At 35.7% G+C, this 26,995-nt stretch overlaps 1 protein-coding gene across 1 annotated transcript; it reads right to left on the bottom strand.

The window, feature by feature from the left end:
• On the bottom strand, positions 1-26,665 carry LOC110451266 (probable G-protein coupled receptor 139). The gene is made up of 2 exons (XM_021499185.1): positions 26,462-26,665; positions 1-2,054 (listed from the first exon to the last, which is right to left on the bottom strand). The coding sequence occupies exon 2, from the start codon at positions 2,026-2,028 to the stop codon at positions 811-813; it is 1,218 nt and encodes a 405-aa protein (XP_021354860.1). The 5' UTR covers positions 2,029-2,054; positions 26,462-26,665; the 3' UTR covers positions 1-810.
• Positions 26,666-26,995: the final 330 nt, after the last annotated feature.

The following is a 26,995-nucleotide window of genomic DNA, read 5'->3' as shown; positions in this document are numbered from 1 at the left end:
AGCCATAAGGTATATTCAATGGAGTGCATTTCCTTGCAGTGTTTCGAACTGCTGCAGATGAATAAAATATAGTAAAACTATAACACAGTTCCTCAGCAGTAAGAATTGTGCCAAGTAGCGAAGCTTTCTGCCCAGTATTGGCTTCTATGTAGAGAATAAACTTACGTAACTCTCCCTTTGATAATAATCATGTCCACATATGATATGCACCAAATCACCGAGTTTTAAATTCCTAACATTAAGCTCACCCATTCATAAACAAAAAAATAAAAAATAAATGTTTATATATTATTCCCTCTATCCATCCTCTCCTCCAAGAACGCTACAGTTTCGTTTCTTTGCACATATACTAACAAGCACTACTGTTGTGTTCAGTGTTATCCTCGCGTGCCATTTAGTATGAACATCGCAACTGACATGCTTCCCATGTTTTCCACCGATACACAGCACATCCTCTGTCACATTGTATTTGCACTAATTAGAAATAATTTTATTAGAGTATTTTCGGTATAGAACTTTATAATCGTTTTCCTTCCGGGAACACGATGATCCAGTAAATTATATAACGGCAGTCCGCCATATGCATCGAGAACTGCATTCTGGGAAAGTTTACAAAGTCGTTTAAGAATGTTAAAAGCTATCATATTTGTAGACACGAATATATGCCGGTTCGTTCCTTGGATCAGAATTCGTGTAACGGTTCAGAAACGGATAATTTCATCTCGTTCGATATCCGTACACGTATATTGTCACAAAAATGTTTATAGTATTTGGTCAAATTGTAGTTCAAACACACGTTCCGAAATCTGTTCACATGTCAGATTCTGTAATTCGTGTCGACGCCCCGCCATAACCACCGGGGCCGCAGCCATTCGTAAGGAACGTATGTCGATGAAAACTTCCGGGTTTCTTTTCTGGACCACAACACGCTGTGATCCGGAACGTGTTGATGAACTCGTGTCTGAAATGTCTCGCGGTCATCAGGTAAATGAATATGTTGCACGAATACTGTGACAATCCGATAGTGTCGATGATGGTCTTAGCCGTGTACCACGAGAAATAGTCCCGCCATTGAGGGTCAACGTGCATCTCATACACTGGAATATCATACGATCCTTCTGGAACACTGAACTGTAACGCAAACAAAATGGCCACCGGAAGTGTCGTAAATATTCTATAAAATGATATACACAGTAGCGTTACTGTAGATGGCGCTATTTTTGAGCGTCGTGACGACGATCGTACAGAATCATTTTCCTGATGACAAGTGGATTCTCTACGCAGTTTCGTTGCTTTAGCCGCAACTCTAAGAACAAAAATATTTAGAAAGAAGGTGGCGATTGGAACAACACAGAATAGTAGTACATCCGTAATCCATGTCCAATACTCAAAAAACTTGGTTTCGGACCCACCACATACCGAGTTTTTGAACACCCAGCCGTGGGCCTGGGGTAGGGACAATGCGAAGGCGAATACCGCTATAGCAATAATTTCCTTTGGTGCTCGGTGATGACGAGAAAATCGTTCACTTTTAAATGGTCTGACAATAGACACGAATCGTTCCGTCGTGAATCCAAACACGAGCAACGGGCTCATGTACTGAGCGAACATGTAAAAGACGAAGAATGTGGGACACCATATAGGGACGTCGATCGTCGGAAGTCCCCACGTGAAATGGAGGTAGCGTTGTATGTAGAGGAACAACAACAGCAGGTCGGTGGACGCCAGCGCTGTCAGGTACAACGCAGAGGTATTGATATGTTTCATCCGCCGATGCGACCAAATTTTCATTGTGATTATATTTCCCACAAACCCAATCACTAACCACATAGGCGTAACGTAACGATCCAGGAATGAGGCTAGCGGCGTGTTGATGACACTGATACAAAGGAACCAGTTCCAGTTGGGGCTGGTATAGTTGTCTGTCCGGGGACAAGGGCCTTTCAGCCATTCTGGTGTGGCATTGTCGTGGTAACTGTAACCAGGAGCCGACGCCATGCTTGCGTTCGTCATCTCTATCAGCCTCATAGCAGATTATACATCATGACACAGTTCTGGAAAATACAAGCAATGCACGAAATCAGATCAACATGTATGATGGTTGTAGAACATATATGAAAAGTTAAAAAAAAACAAGAATGTTTAAGTACAGTAATAGATACAATCAGTGCCATCTGGCTTACGATATCGCCCACGATCTGGTATAATTGTAGTAGTGACATACAAACACGTATATACGACAATGCAGCCGTGATATTATCATAATGCAGATGCCATAGTTTAGCTTCACACGCCAATCAGTTAAGACTGGGTGTCGATGATAATATCGATGAAACAAAGAAAAAACGTTATCACCAACAGTGTTCTGAATGCAAACAAAATCTGCTGGGATAGACTTAGATTCGATCCTTGGAACTCAGATGTACAATGTCGCTCTGACCTACTAAGCTACGTTGTCAACGACAGAGCCATGTCAAATATTCGATGCGGTTTTACAGATTGCTGAATAAACGGGAAAACAAACCCAACTGAATTCTCTAATGATTTGTCTGCAATGGGACGGATCTCGTTATCAGTTGTGTATCTTGTGGCTGCGTGGAGATTGAGGCTAGTATCAAATACAAATATACAGCATCTAAACACATTGTGACAAGTATAAAAAAACAACGAAAGCATTACGTGTGACATTTAGGTGTATAGATCACTGCAGTGTTTGCCCTTCTCGAGAGAAATGCTGACTGTCCCGAGCGACCTGTTTGTAGGGGGCGGACAGTTTGTGATAGTAACAATTGTCTGCCGTTGCGTAGGTGATCTATGGTGCGTGTACATCACTTTACAAATGTCACTCGGACATCGTATTCGCATGACGTAATATTCTAATACTGGTATTGGTAATGATCTCGTATGTTCTAATTTATTTGGCGTTGATATCATTAGCTTAATATATTAGTCTTGATAATGGAACATTCTAGCAATACCGAATATTAACAGGGATTGAGGTAACAGACGGAGCTAATGTCACTTGGGACCGCCAGGATTTACTCATGAACTAAAGTTACATTGACATCTGTCCAGCGCTCTCTGATTCCGTCAACAACATAATGCCGAGGGCTTTGAGCTGTGTCTATATAATAATGCCAAAAGAAAGGCATTGGCGGACAACGGAATTTGGACCAGGGGAGTATCTCTGTCTATAACTATATTCATCGACGAAGTTCGGGAATGAGACCGAGGGATTTGCCTGTCTAGAAATGAAGTGCTAAACATTGAACACATTGCCATTCCTATACACTAACCGGCCGTTTGCACAGACACCCAAACAATGACCAACGGAATAGCATCTGTAAGGGAATGGAACTGTTCCAATTCAAATCTTCTTGTGCTAGTGCGAATATGAGGTATTGCCACAAAGTAGAATAATAAGATGTAAATATGTTCCACACGCATGTCATTACCATATGCTCTCTAGAATTAATTTACTATTGGGCATGAAGAAAAGTTTGACTATACATGAAGAAGAAAAGATGCGTATTAGAAGCGAAATGAAGACATTGAAAGGGTTTCGTCTTTTCGCAGTGAAAAAGCGAAAACTAAGAAATATAACGGACAGAGATTTAACGAAAATACAAAATGGCACAAATCATTTACGACAATGAAGCTTTTTCTCAATAGGTTTGGTTACGTTTCAGACCATGAGAACGTTCCTGTTCGAGATACGACGGTTTGTAACGTGTTAAAGAGACACATTCCATCTTTTACTTCGACACATCTTTATCATTCAGGTCTTTTAGATGTTTCGATATTACTTTTGCTAGTTATTTCATAATTGTGTTTACACGCAACGATTTCCATTGATACTTTATGACTTGTCTTGTCACCTCAAACGAACATTAAACATATACAACAATCCATTTCTTTTCAAGCATCCAAACGATCTGCTAGAACGGCAATGCATTTAAGAAGATGCTATAGACTAAAGAATCATTTCGCGACTAAGGCCTTAGTTTCTATGCTTATGATTACACACACCGGTTCGTAAGGACGTTGCCTTATACGATTCATGAAAGTAGAAAGGACCAATTAGAATTATTTAAGACAACATGGTGCTTTTTAGGCGTAACTAAGGTACATATATCAACATTATGCAATACATTGTTTTGTTCAGGTGTATATACATATGCATGTTTTATTTCGCAGTATACAATGCAATACACAGGTTAATCTCGTTATACTGCCACCCTTTGTCACGATAAATCATGACGTTATAAAGAGGTTTGGCGATGGATTGAAGGAAACATATATAATCAAACTAAGTAATAGAGAATCAAAGGACGTTGATATATGTTGGCGGTAAGTGAGGTGGCAAATGAAGAGGCATTATTATTTTTTGATGATGATGCTGATGATGTTTGTCAATGTGGATGGATGATGATGATGATGATGATATGATGATGATGATGATGATTGTACAGAGGATGATGAGGATGAGGATAAGGACGATGCTTTTCATTTTGTATAAATGATGATGAATGAGAAACGTGTGCTTCTGTCTACAATATTTTTTTTAATGTAATAACGACGCAAAAAATTCCCAAATTTTCGAATCTAGAGTTATACATTATATGATTATATAAACACATGCTGATTATAGCTTTTCTACACATGTTCCACACATTCAAATTTAATCTTATGTGTGTATTGTTTTCGTCTATAGTGACTATATGCATTTAGAGTGACATAGGTAAACTAATTATTTAAATAAAAGTTTTTGTTTACACATGGAAAAGCCAAATGTAACCTCGTTTTCATTTTACAAAAAGCTGCGCGCAATATTGACAATAGTGTGGCGCCTATATCCAGTGGTCCTATGATTTATCATGGATGTGTGTGACAACCATTAGATATAAACACGCATGCGTAAACCTTCACTTGACAAAAACAAACGTATCCAAGACTAGTCGCACATAGCTCTCTTGTTTGGCATAATTCCAATACTAGAGAGGTTTTTGTGTGAAACGTGCTTAGTAAATTGTGTCAAACAGAACATAAACGTGCGTCTATTGCCCAGTTGAAGTTTAAAAAACATAGCTTCGAAAAATTGCAAGTAAAATAATTATATGTGTTAAAACAGAAAACTATAATAGGAATTGGTCGGTCTCGGACGGACTTGTGACGAACGCTCTAACAGTGAGAGGTTATTTCCTCTTGAGTTACAGGCGCATGACAAAACAGCTGTTAACATAATATAATATCTCTCGAAAATTTTGTCAACAGTTTTAATGGGTATTCATTTGCTCGCATTAACTAGTCATTGGAAGTGAGAATCATACAACGTATATGAGTTGTGAAACTTCGTACGAGGTTTGTTTCACTATATCTGCCCATGCGAGTAACCCTTGTAAACATTTATTACTTTACATGTACGTATCCGGTTCGATCTGTTGCGATGATTTATACATTGTCCATTACTTTTTACATCCAATAAAGCATGCAACGTTCTATTTTCCCGGACTCGTCACAATTTTAAGCTAATTTCGTATCACAGCTGAAATAACTATTTTCGACCAGTCTTACCAAAATAAGGTAGGACGTCTGCATATTTGACATTGATAAATGGAATGTTTCAGAAATGACATATTACGTAATACAGCTTCAGCAGCCCTGTTCCTTCTGTCGCAGTAAAATTGACAAATGTATCAATATAAATATAATTTTCATTTAAAGAAATAAAAGCGATAAATACGGAAAAGTTTGGGCCTGATATATGCGTCTCCATGGCAACGGCTTAAAGGGTGAGAATCTGTTCCCGAGATGAACAAATTTGTAATATAGAGAAAGTATGGCAAAATGTTACTCGAACAAAGTATTGTATACAAGTTGTGAACCGTTGCACCAGACTTAATGTCTTCATGTGAAACTTTGATCGACCCTCACATTCCTTCATCCTTTCATACAAGCAAGCAAATAAATAAGCAATACCTCCATGTAAATCTCGACTTAAGTTTTATCAGAATTCGCTGCCTCTGAGAATCCGTCATGAGGACTGAAATCAGGATATCCATCAATGTCCTAAAAACGAAGCCTAGATGATACCAGAATGCGATGAATCGTATCAACCTCTTTGACAAATCTGGATGAGGTTAACTTAAAACCCTGACTGCAATAATAAGATTAACAAATAAAGTAAAACATTAATAACTCTCTCCCACATCTCCGACAGGATAAGTAAAAAAGCAACATCGGCGTAATCGAAAACGTCATTCATTCGTCCAAGCGAAAACATTTACTTGACGTTTGGGTATATCTGTGTTCAATAAACAAAATACCTTTTGATACATGACACGAGGCAGTGTGTGTATTCATTACGATATCGGAAATATTTTCTGTTTCCTTCACTGATAAAATTACACCAATGTCATCAATAAAACAACTTGTCAAGTATTCTGCAATTTCATTTAATTTCAAATCAATTTTATTGTACTAAAAAAAAACACAATTGGATTTGGCACAGGCATTGCCTATAACAGCCCTTTCCAGAGAAAATACACACATTTCATACATTCATATATACATGTACATATATATATGGAGCAAAGAAGTAATTTCAACAGTGTGGACAAGTTTAGGTTGTCAAAGTTTCGGAGCGATCCGCTCCTTTTTCAAGACACAGTGAAACAGAACAGTTACATGTACATATACATCATATTACAAGAAGATATAACTGATATACTTTATATATATATATAGAGAGAGTATTATAGAGAAGATGTAGTATATGTTCGAATCGATAGGAGAATCCTAGAACCATTTAATACATGTTCACAGAAAATAATATCTTGGATATCATAGATTTTANCGATAGGAGAATCCTAGAACCATATAATACATGTTCACAGAAAATAATATCTTGGATATCATAGATTTTAACATTTCAATTTATATAGTCTATTTACTTCAATTATTAATAGCCTTGTGCTTGGTTGGAGGCACTTCAAAGACACTGTCACTATACACAGTGCCATCCTTCCCAATTACATCAGAGTTATTGTTATAAAATAGCAAATACAAACACATTGTAATATAATTTTTAGTATAGTTTAAGTTAAAATCCTCCAGATTTATCAATAAACTCCAGAACACATGAGAGAATACATTTATTTGATTCACTGCTAATGTTCATATCACCCTTAGTGAAAGTAACAGTATTTAAGATGATGTTGTCAATTTCGTTATAATTAGATAATGCATTGTTTGAGGCAATTGAGGAAGAAGTGATTTGCATCTTCAATAATATATCCACAGTCACATTTAGGGTTATCTGTAAGATGATCATTATAAAAATCTGATTTTAATTGGCTGACTCTATTCCGTAGTTGACATAGTGTTATATTCAACCTCCTGGAGCCACCGTATTTAAAATTATCCTTACAGTCAGATGGTTGCAAAACGTGTGTGCTTTCCTTAAGTAATGCCAGTTTTAACTGGCTCAATGAAGTGAGTTTTGGAAAAATACAGAAAAATACGAGGATTCATATCATTATTAAAACATGGTAAAATACAATCATAAAGATGGTCAGGACAGTCATGCTGCAGTATCTTGAAAAATAATATACATTGGTAATTATCCCGTCTTATATTTAGTTTATCTACACCAACTCCCTTATATATTAGGTTATGACTTGTACCTCTTCTCAAACCTGATATAACTCTGAGAGATTCTAATTGGACTGATTCCAATAAGTCACTTTCACCCTGGGTGCAATTATTTCACAAAGCAAAAGCAAATTCAAGTGTTGGTCTTATAAAAGATTTATAAATTATTTCAGGAGATTTTCTATCTAGCTTGTGTTTGAGCATTCGCATTATTTGTAGTTGTGTACAGCTTTTTCCATTTATATAATTAATTTGATCAGACCATGATCCACGACTATTAAAAAGCAAACCAAGATGTTTATGATTTTTGATATTTATAACAACACTATTTGAGAATACCAAATCTGGATGAGATGTCTCAGAATTATTTTTATTAGACATTAGTAATGATTCAGTTTTACTTAGATTAAATGATAATCCCCATTTATCAGCCCAGAGAGACATTCTCCTTAAATCCTCATTAAAATATCTTAGTATGTCTGCCATCACCATCTATCAAAACGTAAAGAGAAGTGTCATCAGCAAAGAGTTTGACATGGGAGTGCAGTTCATCTTCTAGGTCATTAATAAATATTAAAAATAAATAAGGCCCGAGAACCGAGCCTTGGGGTGCACCAGCTTTTAACGTTTGTAAATTTGACTTTTAGCCATCTATTAATACCCTTTGTTGTCTGTCTATCAATAAGATAGCAATGAATCTAGTTCAAAACGTCGTCACAAATTCCATATTTCTTCAATTTGTAAATCAATCCACTGTGCCAAACCCTGTCAAAAGCTTTGCTGATGTCACAAAATACTATCATTGCCTCTTTCCTTGATCAAGTTGTTTTGAAGCTTCATCATATAAATATATTAACTGTTTAACTGTGGAGTCATTGGGAAGGAAGCCAGACTGATTTTTTGAGATAACATTATTCTCAGATAGAAAATAAAAGAGATGTTTAAAAACAATTTTTTCAAGAAGTTTGCTAAATAATGATGTGATAGAGATTGGTCTATAGTTACTGGGGTCACCTCTTCCTCCCTTGCCCTTATATATTAGGGTAGCATTAGCACACTTCCAAATATTCTGCAATTTCGATGACACTGGGAGAAATGGAATCAGAAACGCTAGCGACATGGACGACATTTATTAATCCCTGACAAAGTCCCAAAGAGACACACTTATCATACAAAATAAGAAAAATAAGAAAAAAAATTATTGTTCATTTCAAGACACCTTTCAAATTTCTAATATTCTGTAGCAGTATTACAGCCAGGCATTGGAGTTCATTTATCAAAGTGAAAACAATGTTAATGGTTAATGGTGTGAAGGCAATCCGTCTTTCCTCGTGCGTGGGTATGAGTTTTAATGATTTATATAACACCTCACCCGAATAGAAATTATATTTCCGTAAGTGGAGTTAAAGGAGGATTAAGGAAGATGAAGACCATTTTCTAATTCCATGTGATTTCTATTTAAAGATTGAATCTTGCATTGGTAGATTAAATCTTTCTATTTCAATCAACATGTCTTTTTTCAATAATTGGAACGTCCAAGATTCTGAAGCATGTGCAAGTCTACGTATTGACGTGATTTAAAAAAAAGATGAAGGACCACCATACAACATGATGGTGTAAGCTGGTAGTTATATACAGACAAATTATGAAGAAATAAAACACAAAACATATTTTAAATGTCATATTCTATTTTTTGTTGAGGAATTCATAAGTTGAAATATAAAGCCTTTCTGACGCGTATTTATACGCACAGGCAATGTTAATCTGGTCAATTGCATGGGCAAATGAAACAGGTGACATAAACTGATTAGTTACGTTCTATATATTTTACGTAAATAATCATTTTTAAGCGATTTTACACGGACGAGATATTTATAAAAAACAACAACTTTTAAATGATTCTAAAAAAGCAGCATAAGCAACAAGGTGCATTTAAAAAAATATGTTTTTTGATATAATTCAATTATTTAAACTGTATCACGTAGGTATTTGTATGGTGGGCTCAATTCAATTACGGTTAAAGTGTTTTAATTTTATGATGTTATTATGTTGATGTGTTTATGTAGTAACAAATTGACATGTGACGCCTTCATACAATAGATATTGTACTGTTTGAATGTATTCTTACGCCCCATTCGCATTATGACGTCATTTAGCCTGGACCTTTTATAGAGCTATTATGTTGATAAATACTCGTAAAATATCACTTAGCGTAACCTCACAAATCATGAGGCATTATTAGATCGTATCGCGTAGCTGTTCATTTCATTCGTCTCATAAATTCTACATAAAAGGAAAAGTAGGTACTCATCCTTTTTGTTTGTGTGTTTACATACACATGGGTCTGTAAATATTCTGCCTACGTCATGTGTATACGTCTTAATAAACACTATCGCGTGACAGATCTATTAGATTTAGAGGGTAAAACGAATTATTGCGAGAGTGGCAAACTGGCCACATTTACAAACGGCATGTTTCAATTCATAACCCTGTTGAAATATTGAATACCTTCTACAAAATAGATGCACATTGTGTACACGTGAAAACAACAACTTTACTCGTGTTTATCTCGCAACCTAAACAGGTGTATTCCTGGGGATAAGATGGATTTGTCTTTACCTGCCTAGGCGAGAAAAGTCATATTAACTATCATTCTAAATACGTCACCATTGAGACATCAATTTATGCAGCGTTACAAGAGCAACGTCCTCGATTTTGTCACGCATTTCATGTGCCCTTGATGATAATGCGGTGCACTGGGTTCACCATTTCAGCTTGTTTGTCCTGTACGGTAGGTGGGTGCGAGAGAAAAGGTATCGATCACTAATGCAGCCAGAGGGTTCAACCCTCGAGATATCCTGTTTTTGAGTTTTAGCACTCGACAGAGCCTTAGTGTGAGATTTCTCTGTCTGCATCACAGTGAAAAGATATATTCTATTAGTCTCTCAGTCACGGACTGCATTCATAAGATATCTAGTATTGCTTCTATGCCTCTCTGTCATCTGTTGTTTTCAGAAATCTATTATAGGATCTATATCTCCTTATCATCTTCTGTATTGAAACATTCTGCTATTGATAATGAAACATAAACGTTGTACCAGTACCAAATGAAGCGAGAAGCTATTACTACATTTATGTAGTTATTTATCTGACCGCCATTGAAAGAAAAAATCCATCTTTAAAACAGCTATTTATGGTATGCAACTAAGTTCTTTTCATGCGTCTGGATCGGGATGAGTCTTTCTAAAAGTTCAATTAACCTCGCTAAAATGTCACCCCACCGATAAGTCATATTTAATGACTCATTTATCATTGATTTTCGGATATGTAATAACAATTGTAAGATATATTGAACTTTTACTTTAGTTATCAAAATGGTACACAGCGACGTTAACGTCGTCTGTAATGAGGTATTAAGGCCGAAGTCTTCATAGAAATTGTTCACATGCATTATAACATGTCAATCTCTGATCAATCACAAAGGTTACCCAATTGGATGCTTCGTAATAACATATTTTTGAAGTTTATTTATATACCTAGACCATGTGAAGTTTAGTTTCTCTTTCACTGTCTGTTGATAGGCACACCGCCTTCAAACCAAGATGACTGTAGCTTTTAGATCCGATAGCATCGTTTACCGTTACATAAATGTAAAACCAAGAGCGATGTGTGATGATCATTTGCAATATTTTCCGTTGTATTTTAATAATAACAAAAGAGTAGACTTTCTATGTACAACTTTTCATTTACAATTTTATATTATGTCTTGACCATTCCTAACACCGCAGAATGTTATTTTATGGAATACAGATCATGCAAAGTTCATTGACCAATCTAAGTCTTTTTACTTTCGTTTTTTTGTTCACCATATGTGAAAAAAATATTACACGGAATGTTTACTTTGATTTAATTGTTTTTATCCATGGTCAGATCCGTCTTAATTGTGGCCGTTTTGCTTCTCACAGTCATTAAAATAACTTTTAGCTTCACAAAACCTAAGTAAATTTGTTAATAACCTTAAATTTGTCATTTCGTAGCATTCAATAAAAATGCCTGTGAACTATTCGTATTAGAACACCAGCCTTAATGCTTTAATTAAGACATCAAAATGGGACTTGTTAGGACACATACGCGGCTTTAATTAATAATTCTTAAGTGGTTCTTAATATGAGATCGAAGTGACTCCTAAGTAAGAGATCGAAATGGTCATCTTTGACTGGAAGATTAAGGTGGTTCTGACGTAGGGATCTATTTGCGACACGATATCGACTACATTATTATGCAATAGGTCGAGGTTGGTCACCTCACTGTAGTGATCGCTGCATCAAGTTATTCACAACAGAGATCTCGTGGGGATCGGATTGAAAGTTTACTTAGTTTATATGTATGCATCAGGTTTTATGTTAATGAATCAAAAACACGGTGAAATGGTATATATTAATACATTCAACATTGTGATGACCGATATAAATTAATTCAAGGACATCTACTAATTAACTGAACTTTGTATCTATATTTAAAAAGATGCCTGTACTATCTTACTCCGAATTTACAATGATTAATGTAAGACAATAAATCTGATATCGATATAGTTACCGATTAAAGGACTTCTGCAACAAGTTCATGAGCGCTTTTGTATCAAATCAAAGACGCATTGACACAACCTTATTATTTCCTTAGATTCGAAATGTCACCACCTTCACTGCAGTAAGTTAGGAATGCCATTATCATTAACAGTTTGAAACAGGTTTCAGAAATAATTTCAAGATTTTGAATGAATGTTGTATATTTAGATTTCGTGATTTATACATAATACAGTTTAAATAATGTTGGTATGCTACTACAAAGAACAGGAAAGTTAACGATCGTAAAATAAAATTCCCCTTGTTTACCATCGAGTTGAAATGGTCATTATCGTTATACTGCGATGAAATACAATGCACTTTTGAACTCTCACCATTCATTCGTTTACTATTTATTATAACTAAAAGGCATACCGCCATATGTGCAATACTTGTGGTGGGTGCGATATTGTCGCCGTTTCACTTCATTGTCAGTTAAGAAATAAGATTCATAAGATAAGTTAAGAAAATAAATACAAACATACCGTTCTAATAACAAACAGTTGTTCTCAGAGCATGCATAAAGCGCACACTGACGAAATATCGACGGTCGTTACTACCTGAACTAAGACGAGGTAGGTATCAACTCATCTGACTAACGACCCACAATAAAAACCGAAACAGTGGACTCCACACTTACACCCTAGGAGTACAAAGGTATACTAATCTTCACAGCATGCACTTAACATCTGATCAATTAGTATTAGTTTCTTTTCCTCAGCAGTAACATATCATCACCCCCCATTTTTTTAAAATATTTTGTTTGTGTATTAACGTGTGTTTGTCGTTTGTATCTGCAGTCACTGTCGCTTACTTGGAATTTAATCATAATTTAATTTCAGAAGGACCTATCGGCATTTGAAGAAGCACACTTGCTGTCGTAAACGAATTTCAAAAAGGACAGTATCAGGTTTAGTAGTCTCTATTTCAATTGAATCTATTAGTGTAGTTCTTGAAAACGAACAAGCCGGTTCCAGTAATGCTATAACCGATACCTTTTTATTGGATATGCCTCAGGTGATTTTTCCTATCTTCGTTTTTAAATGCAATTTTGAAGGAAGCTGAAATATTACACTTGCATTACGAAGGTTTGTAGCTAAAATATGTTTTGAAGTATGCTTTACTTAGCTCTTATGCCATCTGATGATTGTGACATTAACCACCTTTACATTCATAGTGTTTAATACCGAAACATATTCTCTCATAATACTGGAATCTTCCGTTATTTGTTTCATGAAATATCAAATGATGCAAGACATATATCACAATACACTTGTTATAAATGATATCTGTTTTGTCATCTTTCCATGTAATAAATGTTTAAATGCATTAATGTGAATATTTCAGTAATTAATATATGTGATCTACTTTTTGAACCCGCTCAAGTAAGAAATAATACCTTGCTACAAATATGATACTTTCTGTTTCCATAGCAGTCGTCACGTGTTTGAACCGTTCGTCTGGAGGCAAATGTCAAGGGCACTCAGATAACATTATCAAGATGCTTTGGCCGCAATTATTGTCAAGCCGCTGAGTTATGTAGTCAATGTCGATGTATGAAACAAGTGTTAATGCACTGATTTTGTCGTGTCTGCAACTAATAATAAGGACATACCATTATATGAAGTCAATGTCTTAGCCACGCCGTTGTCTGTTGGCTAATACAATACCATGCCGTTGTGTTTGGACTAAATCATTGCCATGCCAATGTATGTTGCCAAATATTATGGCATAATGATTTCTGTGGCTTTTGTCATAACAACAACGATATCAATATCTTATGTAAAGGACACGTCAAAGTGTGAAGCCAATGTCAATACGATACCAGTGTGTACAACTAAGGTCATGGCCACTTTGATATCTGTAATCAATTCCAAATGCACCAATTATGCTTGTAGTCAATTGAAAAGGCAACCCCAATGTCTACACATAATGTCAAGCCAACACCGATGTCTGTTATCGTTAGCACGTCAAACTAAGTCAATATTATGTATTTTCAAGTATGCGTGCTTTGCTTTGACGCGTTTCTAGAATTTCCCACGAACTTTCAAAAAGAAATTGTAAAACACACGGAGACTAATGACAGGTCTGGTTTTCGGGTTTTAACGATCATGCATTCGCGCTAATACAGAACACTGTCTCAAGGCGAAGTTAACGCTCTATCTGCACGTCATCATTGTATATACAGAAACGTTTTACTGTATATTTTCATCATGGAAACCTCGGACACTTAAAAGACATTTCAAAACATTTACATTGCGTCTCGGATGCAATGCATAGTAACTTATCACCATTAATTCTATAGTGGCCGGAAATGTTTTTCTCGCAACTAACCCCACAAATGGACGGACTGGCGGCTTACAATGATTCCTGTCATCCTCATTAGTGGATCGTGATGGCGCATTATGTCGACCACTCGCTTAGGTCTGTTGACCAGGTACATCCCCATCAATAGCTGGTGATTGCCATCATAATTTCAGATTATTTTTTATCTAATGGCCATATGGCGGTTACATCATACACATTAATTGCTTACGGGGAAAAGCTTTTATCATCATTGAAGCATACAAAGAAATATATCCATCTCTGAGGGCAATGTATCTGTTTTAATTGCTTTCTTTTACAATGAACGGACACATCGTCCCTACCCGGATCTTCTGACAAACAAACACGTTGTGCCTATAACCTAAGTTATTCTTTGCTCTCTGTCATGAAAAGTTAGATAAAAGAATCGAATATCTAGCAATGAATTTCTTTAATTGATTTTCACAGCTGTATATCAGCCTATCTGACATGAAGTAATTGTTTTTGCTGCCCTGTTAGCCATACATGTTGGGGATAATGCGTGTGAGGAGATTAAAGGTACACAAGCACGGTATGAACTAACGGATATACGGTTAGATCGTATGGTTCTAACAGCCTTGCTCTATTTCTATACATAGGTTCAATTACCAGTACCACGTGACTCCTCGTTACCAATCATTGGATTAGTTTAAATAACTTGATAGCATTGTATTATTGTCTAATAATACAGCTGATTCATCCGATATCTGAATAATGTGACACGAGATTTGGACGGGATTTTACTTGATATATGTTAGGTTTAATTAGATAACAGCTGTCATTTAAACTAAAGCGATTACCTAACAACGTCAACATATACAGCATATGTCAATTAAAATAACAGCAACAACCACATTATCTTGGCTATATGTCGATTTTAGCCACAAACTCTTTCTAGAGCTGAGTTTGCCCCGATCTGTACTGGGTCAGTTATGGTTCTAGGACTAACCGAGACACTGTTGACCAGCTCATCAAAGAGACAATCAACGAAAATCATGATGGGTAATCAAATGACATTCCATTAATATGTTATACATTGCGAGGGAGCATCTGAGATACAGCCATACTTATCTTTGGCAAATAATTTTGTAGAATTATTAGCGCAAACCTAATTTGATCGAGACTTTTACTAGAACCCATTATCATCGAGTAATACATCTCAAGGAACAGCAATGCAATATAACCCCTAGTTATCATACAGCTCTTAACGAAGCGTGATGGCTGCCACCATCAATGGTGTTGCTCGACCATATCCCAGGTACCAGCAAGTCCCAGGCCATAGGCAAAATACAATGCCAGCAGTTTTATGGGTAGTTAGCTGGCGCAGTGCATAATACAGCGGTCTTTCACCAAGGCGACCGGGGTTCGATTTCCCGAATGAGCGTGATAAGGTAAGGATTTATTTGCCCGATAACATCGGTTTTCTTCGGGTATTCCGGTTTCTTCCCACATTTAGATCCCAAGTGCGCTAATATCAGTGGCAACAAGAGTGATTAATGTAAGTTCAAAAAAGTTGTTTCATATTAATATATAAAATGAAAGTTTGTTATTCAAGGTACGAGATGATAAATGCATTTTAGAAAAGTTATTAATAGTCAAATATTTACAAACTAATATCGTGCTCACTAGAAGCATATCGCGTAACAAAATTACAATGTATCTCGTTTTGTAATTAGAAGTAAATTTCGCATACGATTACCGTGTAACATACCTATAACTAAATGTTCCTAAAACATGAACAAATATCTTTATATTTACATGTTGCAACCTCAAAACCACCACCGCGTTTTGAAATGAGTTATGAAATTCATTGCACATTTTTTTTTTGCTTTTTTATGAAAAAAAAGTGAATAAAACTTGCGAAAGCATTGGATTGTCTATAACACGACGTTATATCAAATAGTAACACTTATCATAAGGCAAGAATCATGTTTATTATTTGTCTACACTACTCTGTGACAGATCGTTATGCTTGACCTCACAGCTGTCATTACTGGCAGACCTTATGTTTTATGCTTCACCGAGTTTTACGTTTTGGTTTTCTTTTTGCTTGAACACTTTCCGTATGTGTTGACGCTATGGTAGTACATGTAATGGTTCTTCAGTCTAAACAGGTAGGTCAGTTAGCATGCCAGAGCTATATCGTTCAGCGGACTATTTATAGCAAATACTTTTCTATTTCGAGTTAAATTAAACGCATCTGAAGCTTCGGTACACAGACCGGTGTAAAGTTGGAGATAAACGTTATAGCTAGTACTGCATTAACATCAGTCATAGTGTGCTAGATATGTTCGCTTGTGTTTAGAATTCGCGTTTATTCTCTAAAAAACTATAATATAGATAAAAAAACGCGAAATATAATCGCAGAGGTTATAATTTGCCGTTGTGTGTTGATATATATCTTGTGTTGACACTGTTGTATAGTTTTGCTGATATGTTTAAGGTATGGTATACTTTGCTGTGTTTTAACACCGTGGTGAATTTGTCTTTGTATCTTGACGCCGTGGTATATTTTGGCCTTTTGTGTTCAAATCATTGTATTTCTTTTCTAATGTGAATTAGCTGTAGCGTACCTTGCCGTTGTGTTGACATTATACAACTATGAACTTTTGTCAATATCACTTTTTCAGGTTCATAACACATCATACTTACCAGCACAAAAGCCCAAACAAATTTGAGTATATGCTTCAAAAAAAAAAAACACCAAACAAACCTCAAGGTCCTGTTTTTTTGTTTTTATGGTTTTGCCTCTGTAAAATTTGGCCAGGGTTGAATCAAACATTTTTCTCTTCGAGTAGTGTTTGGAAATATTCAGATGTAACAGAGGCAAAGCGTTCGCCAGCAGCCGTCTTCTGTTGTCGTCTGACATATCGCGTTTCGGTCTAACTCCGCATCAGCTATATATGCTATATTTAGAAATCAATATTCACCGGATAACCAGTCTGCATGAGTTTTTGAGGACTGGTCGCATGTATAGGATTCGGCCAATGTGATTGCGAGAAATTTTCAAGCATGTATATATACAGGATCTTACAAGAGTTTCCATTTCATATGAGATGTATGAAAAGAGTCTAAGAATTTTTCAATTTAGCGAGCCTCTGTTTCATATATTTCATATGAAATGAAAACGAATGTAAGATCCGTTTTATCACATAATCAAGATTTGTGGCATTTATTCGTGTAAAACGACAATTTTCATGCAACCTTGAAATATAAAAAAGCCGCCATTTTGACTCCAGTCCTTTAGTCTATGACGTCATGTACCTGTCCTAGGCGTGACGTTACAATTAAAACAATTTAAACTTACAACCAATCACATGGCTGATAGGTCATATTAAATTGGTTAATACGCAAAAAATATGACATGGATTTATTCACTGGATAACACAGTACATTATGTGATAAAATACTATTGTATTTGCTATCGCTGCGTATGACGCTTTGGTATATTTGTTTTTGTTTGTTGACTGTAGTTTTTATGTTCTTGTGTTGACATTGGTTTATTTGGTGCTAGTGTGTTTACTGAGCTTCTGTCTGTGTTACATGCTTATTTTATGCTCTACTTTACCTTAAATCTAATATAAAACCGGACAAACTTCGTGAACAGGATAAATGCAAATGGAGGTGTTAAACTATGTTATTGACTTCTGCATAGGACGAATATCAGTGTAAGCTCCACTGCATCCATGTTCCTTGTGCGGTGATCAATATATTGAACAATAGATAATTTACAGCGAAAGAAATAGAAACCACTCTCAATATGTATACAGTTTCTAGATATAATCAATTTCAATGAACACATGAATCCGTTTTTTTGCAGACGGACTTGTCCGATAAGTTGTGTGATTAGGCGCGGAGGGATTTAACTGATGATTAGATGTGATCAGATACTACGCGCATGTTCTTACACGATCATTGACCGTCTAAAGGTGAAAGCACCAGTCATCAATACATTGCTGAGGACAAAAGTAACGAGAAATCAGTCTTAAGACGGTATTAAGTAGTTCTTTATATGACACTTGCCTGGCGAAACCATTGCGGTAACCAATCTAACCGACTCCAAGGCTGAATCGCCTTATTTCTCGTGGTTTTAATAAACACCTACGATTTATTGGTAGGGACGATTGGTCTTTGAACAATAGCTAACCTCATGGAACAGCTCCCGTTCGTATCAACCAATTTACGCTTTTCGTCGGTATATGTGTGCACCTCCTTATTATACAGACGTTACTTTAGGCGAGGTCTTGGTGACCCAGTTGTTAAATTAATTGAAAATGATTGTCAGCATCGGATAGCCGGAACAGAAATATATACAGTAAACTCGGTAGTGTAACACTGCCCTGTTTCAGCAACAAGGAAACACGTACATGTATCTGCGGTATTGCCTTGCCAGGAATATATGTTATTGGATATCGGAGACGCTGGGTATTTTGCACAAAACTTTAAAATCTGGTTCAATAACATGAGTTTATTTTTTATTCACATAAACAAAAAAGAACAAATTGAAAAAAAAAAGAAATAATCCAAAACAAATTTCCCAGATGTCATATTTTTGAATTGATTAATAAATGTTGTTTCTAATCTAAAATAATGAAACAAAATGCGTTGGTTCAATTAATATTTTAACGTTTGCATCCTGTATCTTGTTACAGTATAACATGTTTTCCTTCCCTTATTATGTCAATAGCCCGTACCCGTATCTGAGTTGCCGACAGCGTAGGAAAACGGAAGTCACCTGATTCTATACATGCAGCATTCATATTTCTATGATAGCCAATTATATTTGGTATGGTAATAAAGTGATAATACCAGAACTGATCATCACTATTCTCAATATTCCTAAATATTTATGTCATCCATTGAGATATTATGAAAATTGACAGGTACTTGAAAAGATGACATTGTAAGCTTTTTTAATATACGGTATAGTTATAAACGTGAATATTGAATATTTCACATTGTGATATGTATACAGTATGTAACTAACGACACAAACATACTATAAAGTACGCTAAAACAGCTGTCGTGTACGCTGTCACAGTCAAATACCCCAAAATCTATATTTCCCTATATTCCGATAATAACAGAAAAAGACGAAATTATTTCAGAGTTCAATGACCTGAAGGAGTATACATGCCACCTTACATTATTAACATTCACATGTTCGTTTAACACCTGCATCCCAAACGGGAATGCATTTTTCTTGAATGATGATCGATTTTGGTACGAGGAAACAATTTAGGTGCTGTAATCTTAAGATGGTACAAACCCTCTTTTTTTCCTTAACGACCGGACAAATCCCCTGTGGTAGTTGCTAAACATCCGAATTGCTACAGCGACAATTATTAAACAAGTTCTTCATCACCTTACAGGTCTTTTTACCGGACGTGAACTTTATATAGTTTCTGTGTTTCTGTCTGCGGCGTTTGCGTTTTGCAAGGCTATTGCGTTCGTTATAACCAGTCGAACGTGCCAACCAATCTCCCACCACAGGTGCCGTTATCTATCCTATCCTCAACATCTCTGGCTCCGGTATGAGACAACAGGGAGTGTGAAATAACACTACGGAGAGTTCGAGGGCTACGGCAGATAGGACACCACCACAGCATTTGTGATGAATGTTGTAGATTTTTGTAAACTTTATTTCCCAAAATTTATCACATATACGTATATTGTTATTTTTGGTTCCCGCACCTTACACTCATGATCAAAACGCGTCAGTTTTAAGGAGCTCAATTATATCAAATATCTTTCTGCATAAGAACTTGAAAACAAAATCACGTCATGCATGGTCAATTGATCTCAGCTAACAAAACATTGTTTTAAAACGATGTACGGAGTTCAAAAACTTAGCTGGGTATCGATGACGTTTTACTTGTCTATCTGTAATGTCAACGATATACTGATGGTCATGGTTAAAACTTCAAATGCTGTATATCCAACCAGATGCTTGGTCTCATTTGTATATTTCTATTGATATGTACTCTTTTGTTTTAATTCTTCCTCAGTTCCATTATCCGATGATAATAGGGATAGAGAATTGTTACCCGTTTGAGTAGCGTTCTGGTCAAAACCGAGGTTTTTAGTCCAAAGTTAACGCCGAATAATATTAGTATTTTTCTATTGATATGTATTCTTTTGTTATAATTCTTCATCAGTTCCATTATCCGATGATAATAGGGATAGAGAATTGTTACCCGTTTGAGTAGCGTTCTGGTCAAAACCGAGGTTTTTAGTCCAAAGTTAACGCCGAATAATATAAAATCCCTATATCTCACATACATGTACTTACACAATATCTTCTCTCCCACCTCGTACCCAGAAACATGAAAAAGCCGACAATGTTATTGTTGATGCTACAATAATTATAGTAGATTTTCTAGATACCATACATAAAGTATTTACATATTTAACATAAAGCATTTCTAGATACATGTACTATACACAAGTGTTTTGGCGGCATGATGGTACTAATTGTACATTTCTAAGTCACGATTCAGAGCAAAAAGGAGTTTCCGAACCGGGGTCATCTATTTGGGATAGCGAGAAGGGAAATATCACGTCAAAAGTATAATGGCGTCACGTCAAAAAGACATTGAGCCTATAACGTCAACATCGCGTTATGTATTCGACAGGGTGAGACAGGGCAAGATTAAAAGAAGCAGTTAACCCTTGAAAGTAGATGGGGATTCCCATGGAAAGACTAATTAACCTTTTACAAAATACTCATCAACCTTCGTGTTTTTACCAACTTAAGGCCCCCACTTTGACTTTGCTAATCGCACCCCAAAAGGGATTGAAAGATCTTTTAATCCCACATGGGTGTTCCACTTATGGAACCTGTATCTTGCACACGAAGAGGTGGATGAAATATATCATTACTACACTCTCTTAAGACTTCCGTTATGACAACCTCGCTGATTTCTATTAACGCCGCCTGGGTAACAAAATCATTACCATATAGACGATATCGTCTACAGATTACCGATTTTCTTAATTGCAAATTCCGTCAATAATAGTTGTTATTATGAGGAAAAGACTGACTATCGAACATCACGACCTATTGACTCCTATATATCCAAGTCTATCAGACGATCCATAATCTACCTTAATCACTCTAGCATAAGTATTTATAAGTGCACGATCAGATCCATAATTGATGGTTCTCGGTGCAAATAGATGAATCTTCAAATCTAAAACTGTACTCTGTAACAGTTTGATCAATAAAATCTTTTACAATTATAAAACATAACCGAACCGATATACAGTGCGGCATATGTCAAATTATTTGCTAAACAACAATAATGATAATAATCATCATTCTACTTTCTGACCAAATGAGAGTTTACAAAGCATAAATGCCTACTTATTATTCATTAAACTTCCGTTTGACAAAATATAAGTTTTCAAAGCTACTGTATCTACCTCGTACAGTTTGTATGTCAATTTGTTTGCTTAACAAACTAATATTTATCATTCTGCCTTTTGACTCAATATTAGTTTTTAAAACAATAACGCCTCTTGGCATTTGTCAGATTGTTTTGTCAGTGTGTTTGCTAATCAAAAAAAGAATATTAATTTTTCTTTCTTGTGACCAAATTCACGTATTAAAAGCAACAACGTCGTCTTGGCATATGTCAGTTTGTGTGCTGAATAAAGGTAAGATTCTACATTCTGACCAAATAAGAGTTTACAAAGCTACTGTATCTACTTCGTACAGTTTGTACGTCAGTTTGTATGTCAATTTGTTTGCTAAACAAACAACATAAATCATTCTGCCTTCTGACTCAAAACCACAATGTGTGATTTACATATGTCAGTTTGTTGCCAAAAAACCCGTTATACGAATCATTCTTCTTTCTGACCAAATAGACGTTTTCAATGCAACATTGGCGTTTTGGTGTATGTCAGTTGGTTTCCTGAACAAAGGTAATGTTCATCAACCTTCTTTCTAACCACACAAACTTATATTTATCATTTTTCTTTCTGACCAAATATAAGCTTTCAAAGCAATAACATCTACTTTGCATATGTCAGTTTGTTTTCTAAACACATGATTTTAATAAAATATCCCTATGATCAAATACACGTTTCAAGGCAACAATGATATCTTGGTATATGTAAGGATATGTATATATATATCCATCAAGCTTCCTACTGTCTACATATCATATTTCAAAACAACAATGTATTATAGGGCATATGTCAGTTTCATTTCTAAACGAACTGATATGTCTTATTCTTCCTTCTGACCAAATATCAGTTTTCAAGGCAATTATGTCGTCTTAGTAAATGCCAAGTGGGTTGCTGAATAAACGTAATGTCCATTAATCTTCCTTCTGACCAAACATAATATTTCAAAACAGTAATGTCTAATATGCATTTGTCAGCTTGTTTGCTAAACAAAGAACATTAATAATTGTCCCTACTGACCAAATATAAGATTTCAAAGTAACAATGTCTAAACACACATTAATCATTCTTCATTCTAACAAAAATGATATTTCCAAACCATAATGTCTAATTGGTATATGTTAATTTGTTTGCTAACCAAAGTAATATAAATAATTCTTATTCTGACCAAATACAAGTTTCAAAGCAACAATGTGTAATTAGCATATGCCATTTTGTTTGCTAAACAAAATATTAATCGTTCTTCCCGTGAACAAATTCACATTTTGAAAAGGACAATGTCTAATTGCTTATTAAGTGGTCATTATTATCTACATCAATATATCAAGATGTAAAAAAAAAAACGCGATACCGCACAGACAATCAATGCTTTCATCCTTATTGCACCTGTCTGAGAGTTCCAGGTGGAACCATCGGGATCAATTAAGATATTGATATCCTTAATCACACTAATCATAAGTCCGATATTAAAATATTTGTTTGAAGACACTTCCTGGTAACAGAAATGCAAAATGTTTACAATTTTTCAAAGTTTACCCACAGCAATTTATATTAAGTGTCATCTCTACGATGTGAGCTGATGTCATGTCACTTCAAATCTTTTCACATAACAGTCAAACAATCAAAGCAATACCCTATAATTCAAGGTACTTTTGGATGAATCAAGTCTCAACATGTTGTTTATAACAAATAAATCTTGAGATTCACTCTGTGATTGTTCCGGCATAATGAATTAATTACAAACCCTTTTAAAGATGTTAGTCAATGTACACTCATGACGCCATTTGATAATTGTTCCAACATTCAGATGTGGTTTTGTTATCCTTTGCAACTACAACGATTATAACGGACAGTGAGCGAACAATTTCTACAAACGGGGGTACGATTTCTCAACAGTCAGCTAATGCTTCACAAAGAGGGAATGGGGGATTGGTGGATAATTTAATAAATTAATCAATCACTATACGTGTGGTGACTAAGAGATACAACTATCAACACAACGTCGCGTATGTGCATAGAAAACACTGGTCCAATAGCAGACTTTTCGGGAAAATGGTTTTAGACCTTGAAACCAAAATTTCGATTCCATTTACTATATATGATATTTTGTTAAGAATTCGTTTTCCTTGATAGTACTACAATTCTATATATTCTTTTTGGCAAAAGACAGATAAAATATATGATCTGTCATCATACATACTAATGTAAGATGAGCGTAACACAACCATCGGGTGACTGTACCTTTAAAATTTGGTAATATACACGTGTATTATGCAATATACCAAAACTGAATTACACGGCATCATACAGCGGTTTCGTCCTCGTAGGACTCATTGGTTATGCTAGGAACCAAAACTTTGGAGAAACAGAGGGGCAGGTGCATTGAACCCCTTCACTAAGGAGTACAGATTAATTACATTAATATGTAAAGTGTGTATATTATGAACCATGCCGCTACTTAAAAGAGAAAACGATGGACATCAAAGTTATAGCAAGCTTCGGGGACTGAAAAATCCACCAGCAGTCTCTATCACCGCGCATCTTGAAAGATTAACGTAACACACATAGGTGGTTGAACATTTAAAATTTGGTTATACATACAACTTGCCAAAACTGCGTTGAACTGCATCATATCACACGCCTAACCCACAACCAGTTAATACACTGGAATACTAACATGAATATGTAAACTCAGTGAAGTAAGTTAAGAGCGATACATGCTACAGGAAAGTGGCGTCTTTTCCTTTCAACATCACAGCTAGAGAAAAACGGTCTATGGATACCCCTTTGAAGATGTCGATAGCGAGAATTGTAATACCTACGGTGTTCATACATACCTGTTAGACCATCATGAGCAAAGAAAGTCATTAGCTATAAAATTGAGGTAAGCAATATAAATAAAACCATTAGGCATGTAAACCAGCTATTAGAATTTACATAAATAATCCGTCATATAAAATCATTCGTCCATTTCGTTTGAAACTAGTTACCGTAGCACGTTCTAAAATACGAATACCATTAACTATATATCTATAAATCTCAGCCTATCTGTTAAACTGGCACATGATCAAGGGAAGATATTATCAAGCTTTGTCACGGAACCACATTTAAGGCAATTTATCATAGGATTACATCACCTAGCTTACTTTTATTTACGTCTATGATATTGTTTAAATAATGGAATATATATCAGAACTAATTGAAATGTATACAATGACATGAATACTGTTGATAAAAGTCGCACTCGGCAGATTTGGGGCCGTGGTGGCCGAGTAGTTAAAGCGGCTGACAATCTAAGCAGGGCCACGGGTTCGAGGTCTTCATTGGAGAACTACCAGGTACTGGCCGCAGGTCAGTAGGGTTTTCCTGGATACGCCGGTTTTACTTCCCATCCAAAGCCCGACTCGTTCTTAATTGGCAATAACTTGTAATACGAATCAAAGCACAAACAAACAAACCAATATTTCTTGAAATTCATAAAACTTCCTTTAAAAGACAACGTATACTCAATTAATGTTTGTTATGCATTTGTTATTCACAGTGTGGCACACTGAAGTGTTAAATCGTACATCTATACCTTTTTAAGTGAGGCACTTAAGTACATGAACCTGACCGTTGATGCCCCTACCACGCTACTGCACTCTTGTCATATCTTAATTACGTTACGGTAGCTCAATGAATCGTTGTTTTTACAAGTGTCTGCATTTGTATTACGTCTGTTTAATATCCGTGTACATTTTTAATGAAGTAGGTGCACAATATTTCTAGGAACATTGAATCGTATCGATGTGCATATATCATTACAGCACAGCAAGGAGCTATCCTCGAGGCTACGAGACGCTATTATGTCAGTTTTTCAAATTTTGATTTGCTGATAGAATCTAGAGCACTTAATTGCATATATGTTTGCATGGATGCCGAAAAATTAAACCTTTCATTTGTGGGTTATCTATACAATTTCCAAGCATATTTTAATTTCGCTTAATAAAACATTGATTAAGCTAAGATGTGTAGCATTTACACTAAAACACTATTACGCAGTTCTATTTACTTGGTGGTGTATAACCTACCAGAGAACGTGTCCACCATGCTAGGATGTAACACAGTTTACTCTTCTTCCTGTGAAGTCATATTTTTTATTCTTCCAATTAACGCAGAAAATGCATTTTTGCCAAATGCACGTCCAATCATAAAAAAAATCAAAAAACTCTGTACCGGGTATTTTTCCTAATGTAATATCTTAGAGAAAAGTTAATATGAGCATGTAGACGGAATGTGAATATAATTCAGAGTATTTCAAATATATTCTGTGCTACGCTATGGAAAAGTACCAGTTTACAGAAATTAAAAATATAATCTACATACTTTAATAAATAGAGTCTGCCCAGGTGTATTAGTTAATAATAAAATCTAATAATATAAAGACATACCTTGAGGCTGGTCGGTCTGACGATAGCGCGGCTAGAGTAAGGTGGGTTGTAGACTCTGTATCCGGGATATTAGTGTATATAAACAACACTATAGTTGAGATATTCCGAGGCCACATGTATTCATCCGGAATTTCCCTGCAGTAAATTATAATAGTCGTTCTAGTATCCGACACGGCCGTGGTAAAGGGCTGTGACAAGGATATGCTTGACACACCGATTGGTAGGTTACATGTATGTAGACATATATATATCATTTGGACACGCACTAACGAGCCTCCACGCATGTCATAACATTAAAGAGTAGAGAATGTTTTTTTCTCATATTCAATAAACACGCCTAATTATATTACAGCATAATTTGTGAAAGTTTCGCTTTGGAGGAAAGAAAGAATGTATTACACAGTACGTGTACGCAGTCAGTATATACAAACTAGGCAAAATTGATTAAATGTTCAGAATCCGGTTTGTTTTTTAATGTTTTGATACAGGCAATATACCACTGCGTGATTATACAAGCCTGGCAGTCATTAGGGG

This window comes from Mizuhopecten yessoensis, unplaced genomic scaffold (assembly GCF_002113885.1).
Source record: "Mizuhopecten yessoensis strain PY_sf001 unplaced genomic scaffold, ASM211388v2 scaffold5895, whole genome shotgun sequence".
NCBI lineage: Eukaryota > Metazoa > Mollusca > Bivalvia > Pectinida > Pectinidae > Mizuhopecten > Mizuhopecten yessoensis.
Note: the sequence above shows the minus strand (reverse complement) of the source record. Positions and strands in the feature narration are given on the sequence as shown.

Excerpts from the sequence above, each read along its gene's own strand:
- LOC110451266 (XM_021499185.1), bottom strand. The coding sequence starts at position 2,028 with ATGAGGCTGATAGAGATGACGAACGCAAGCATGGCGTCGGCTCCTGGT.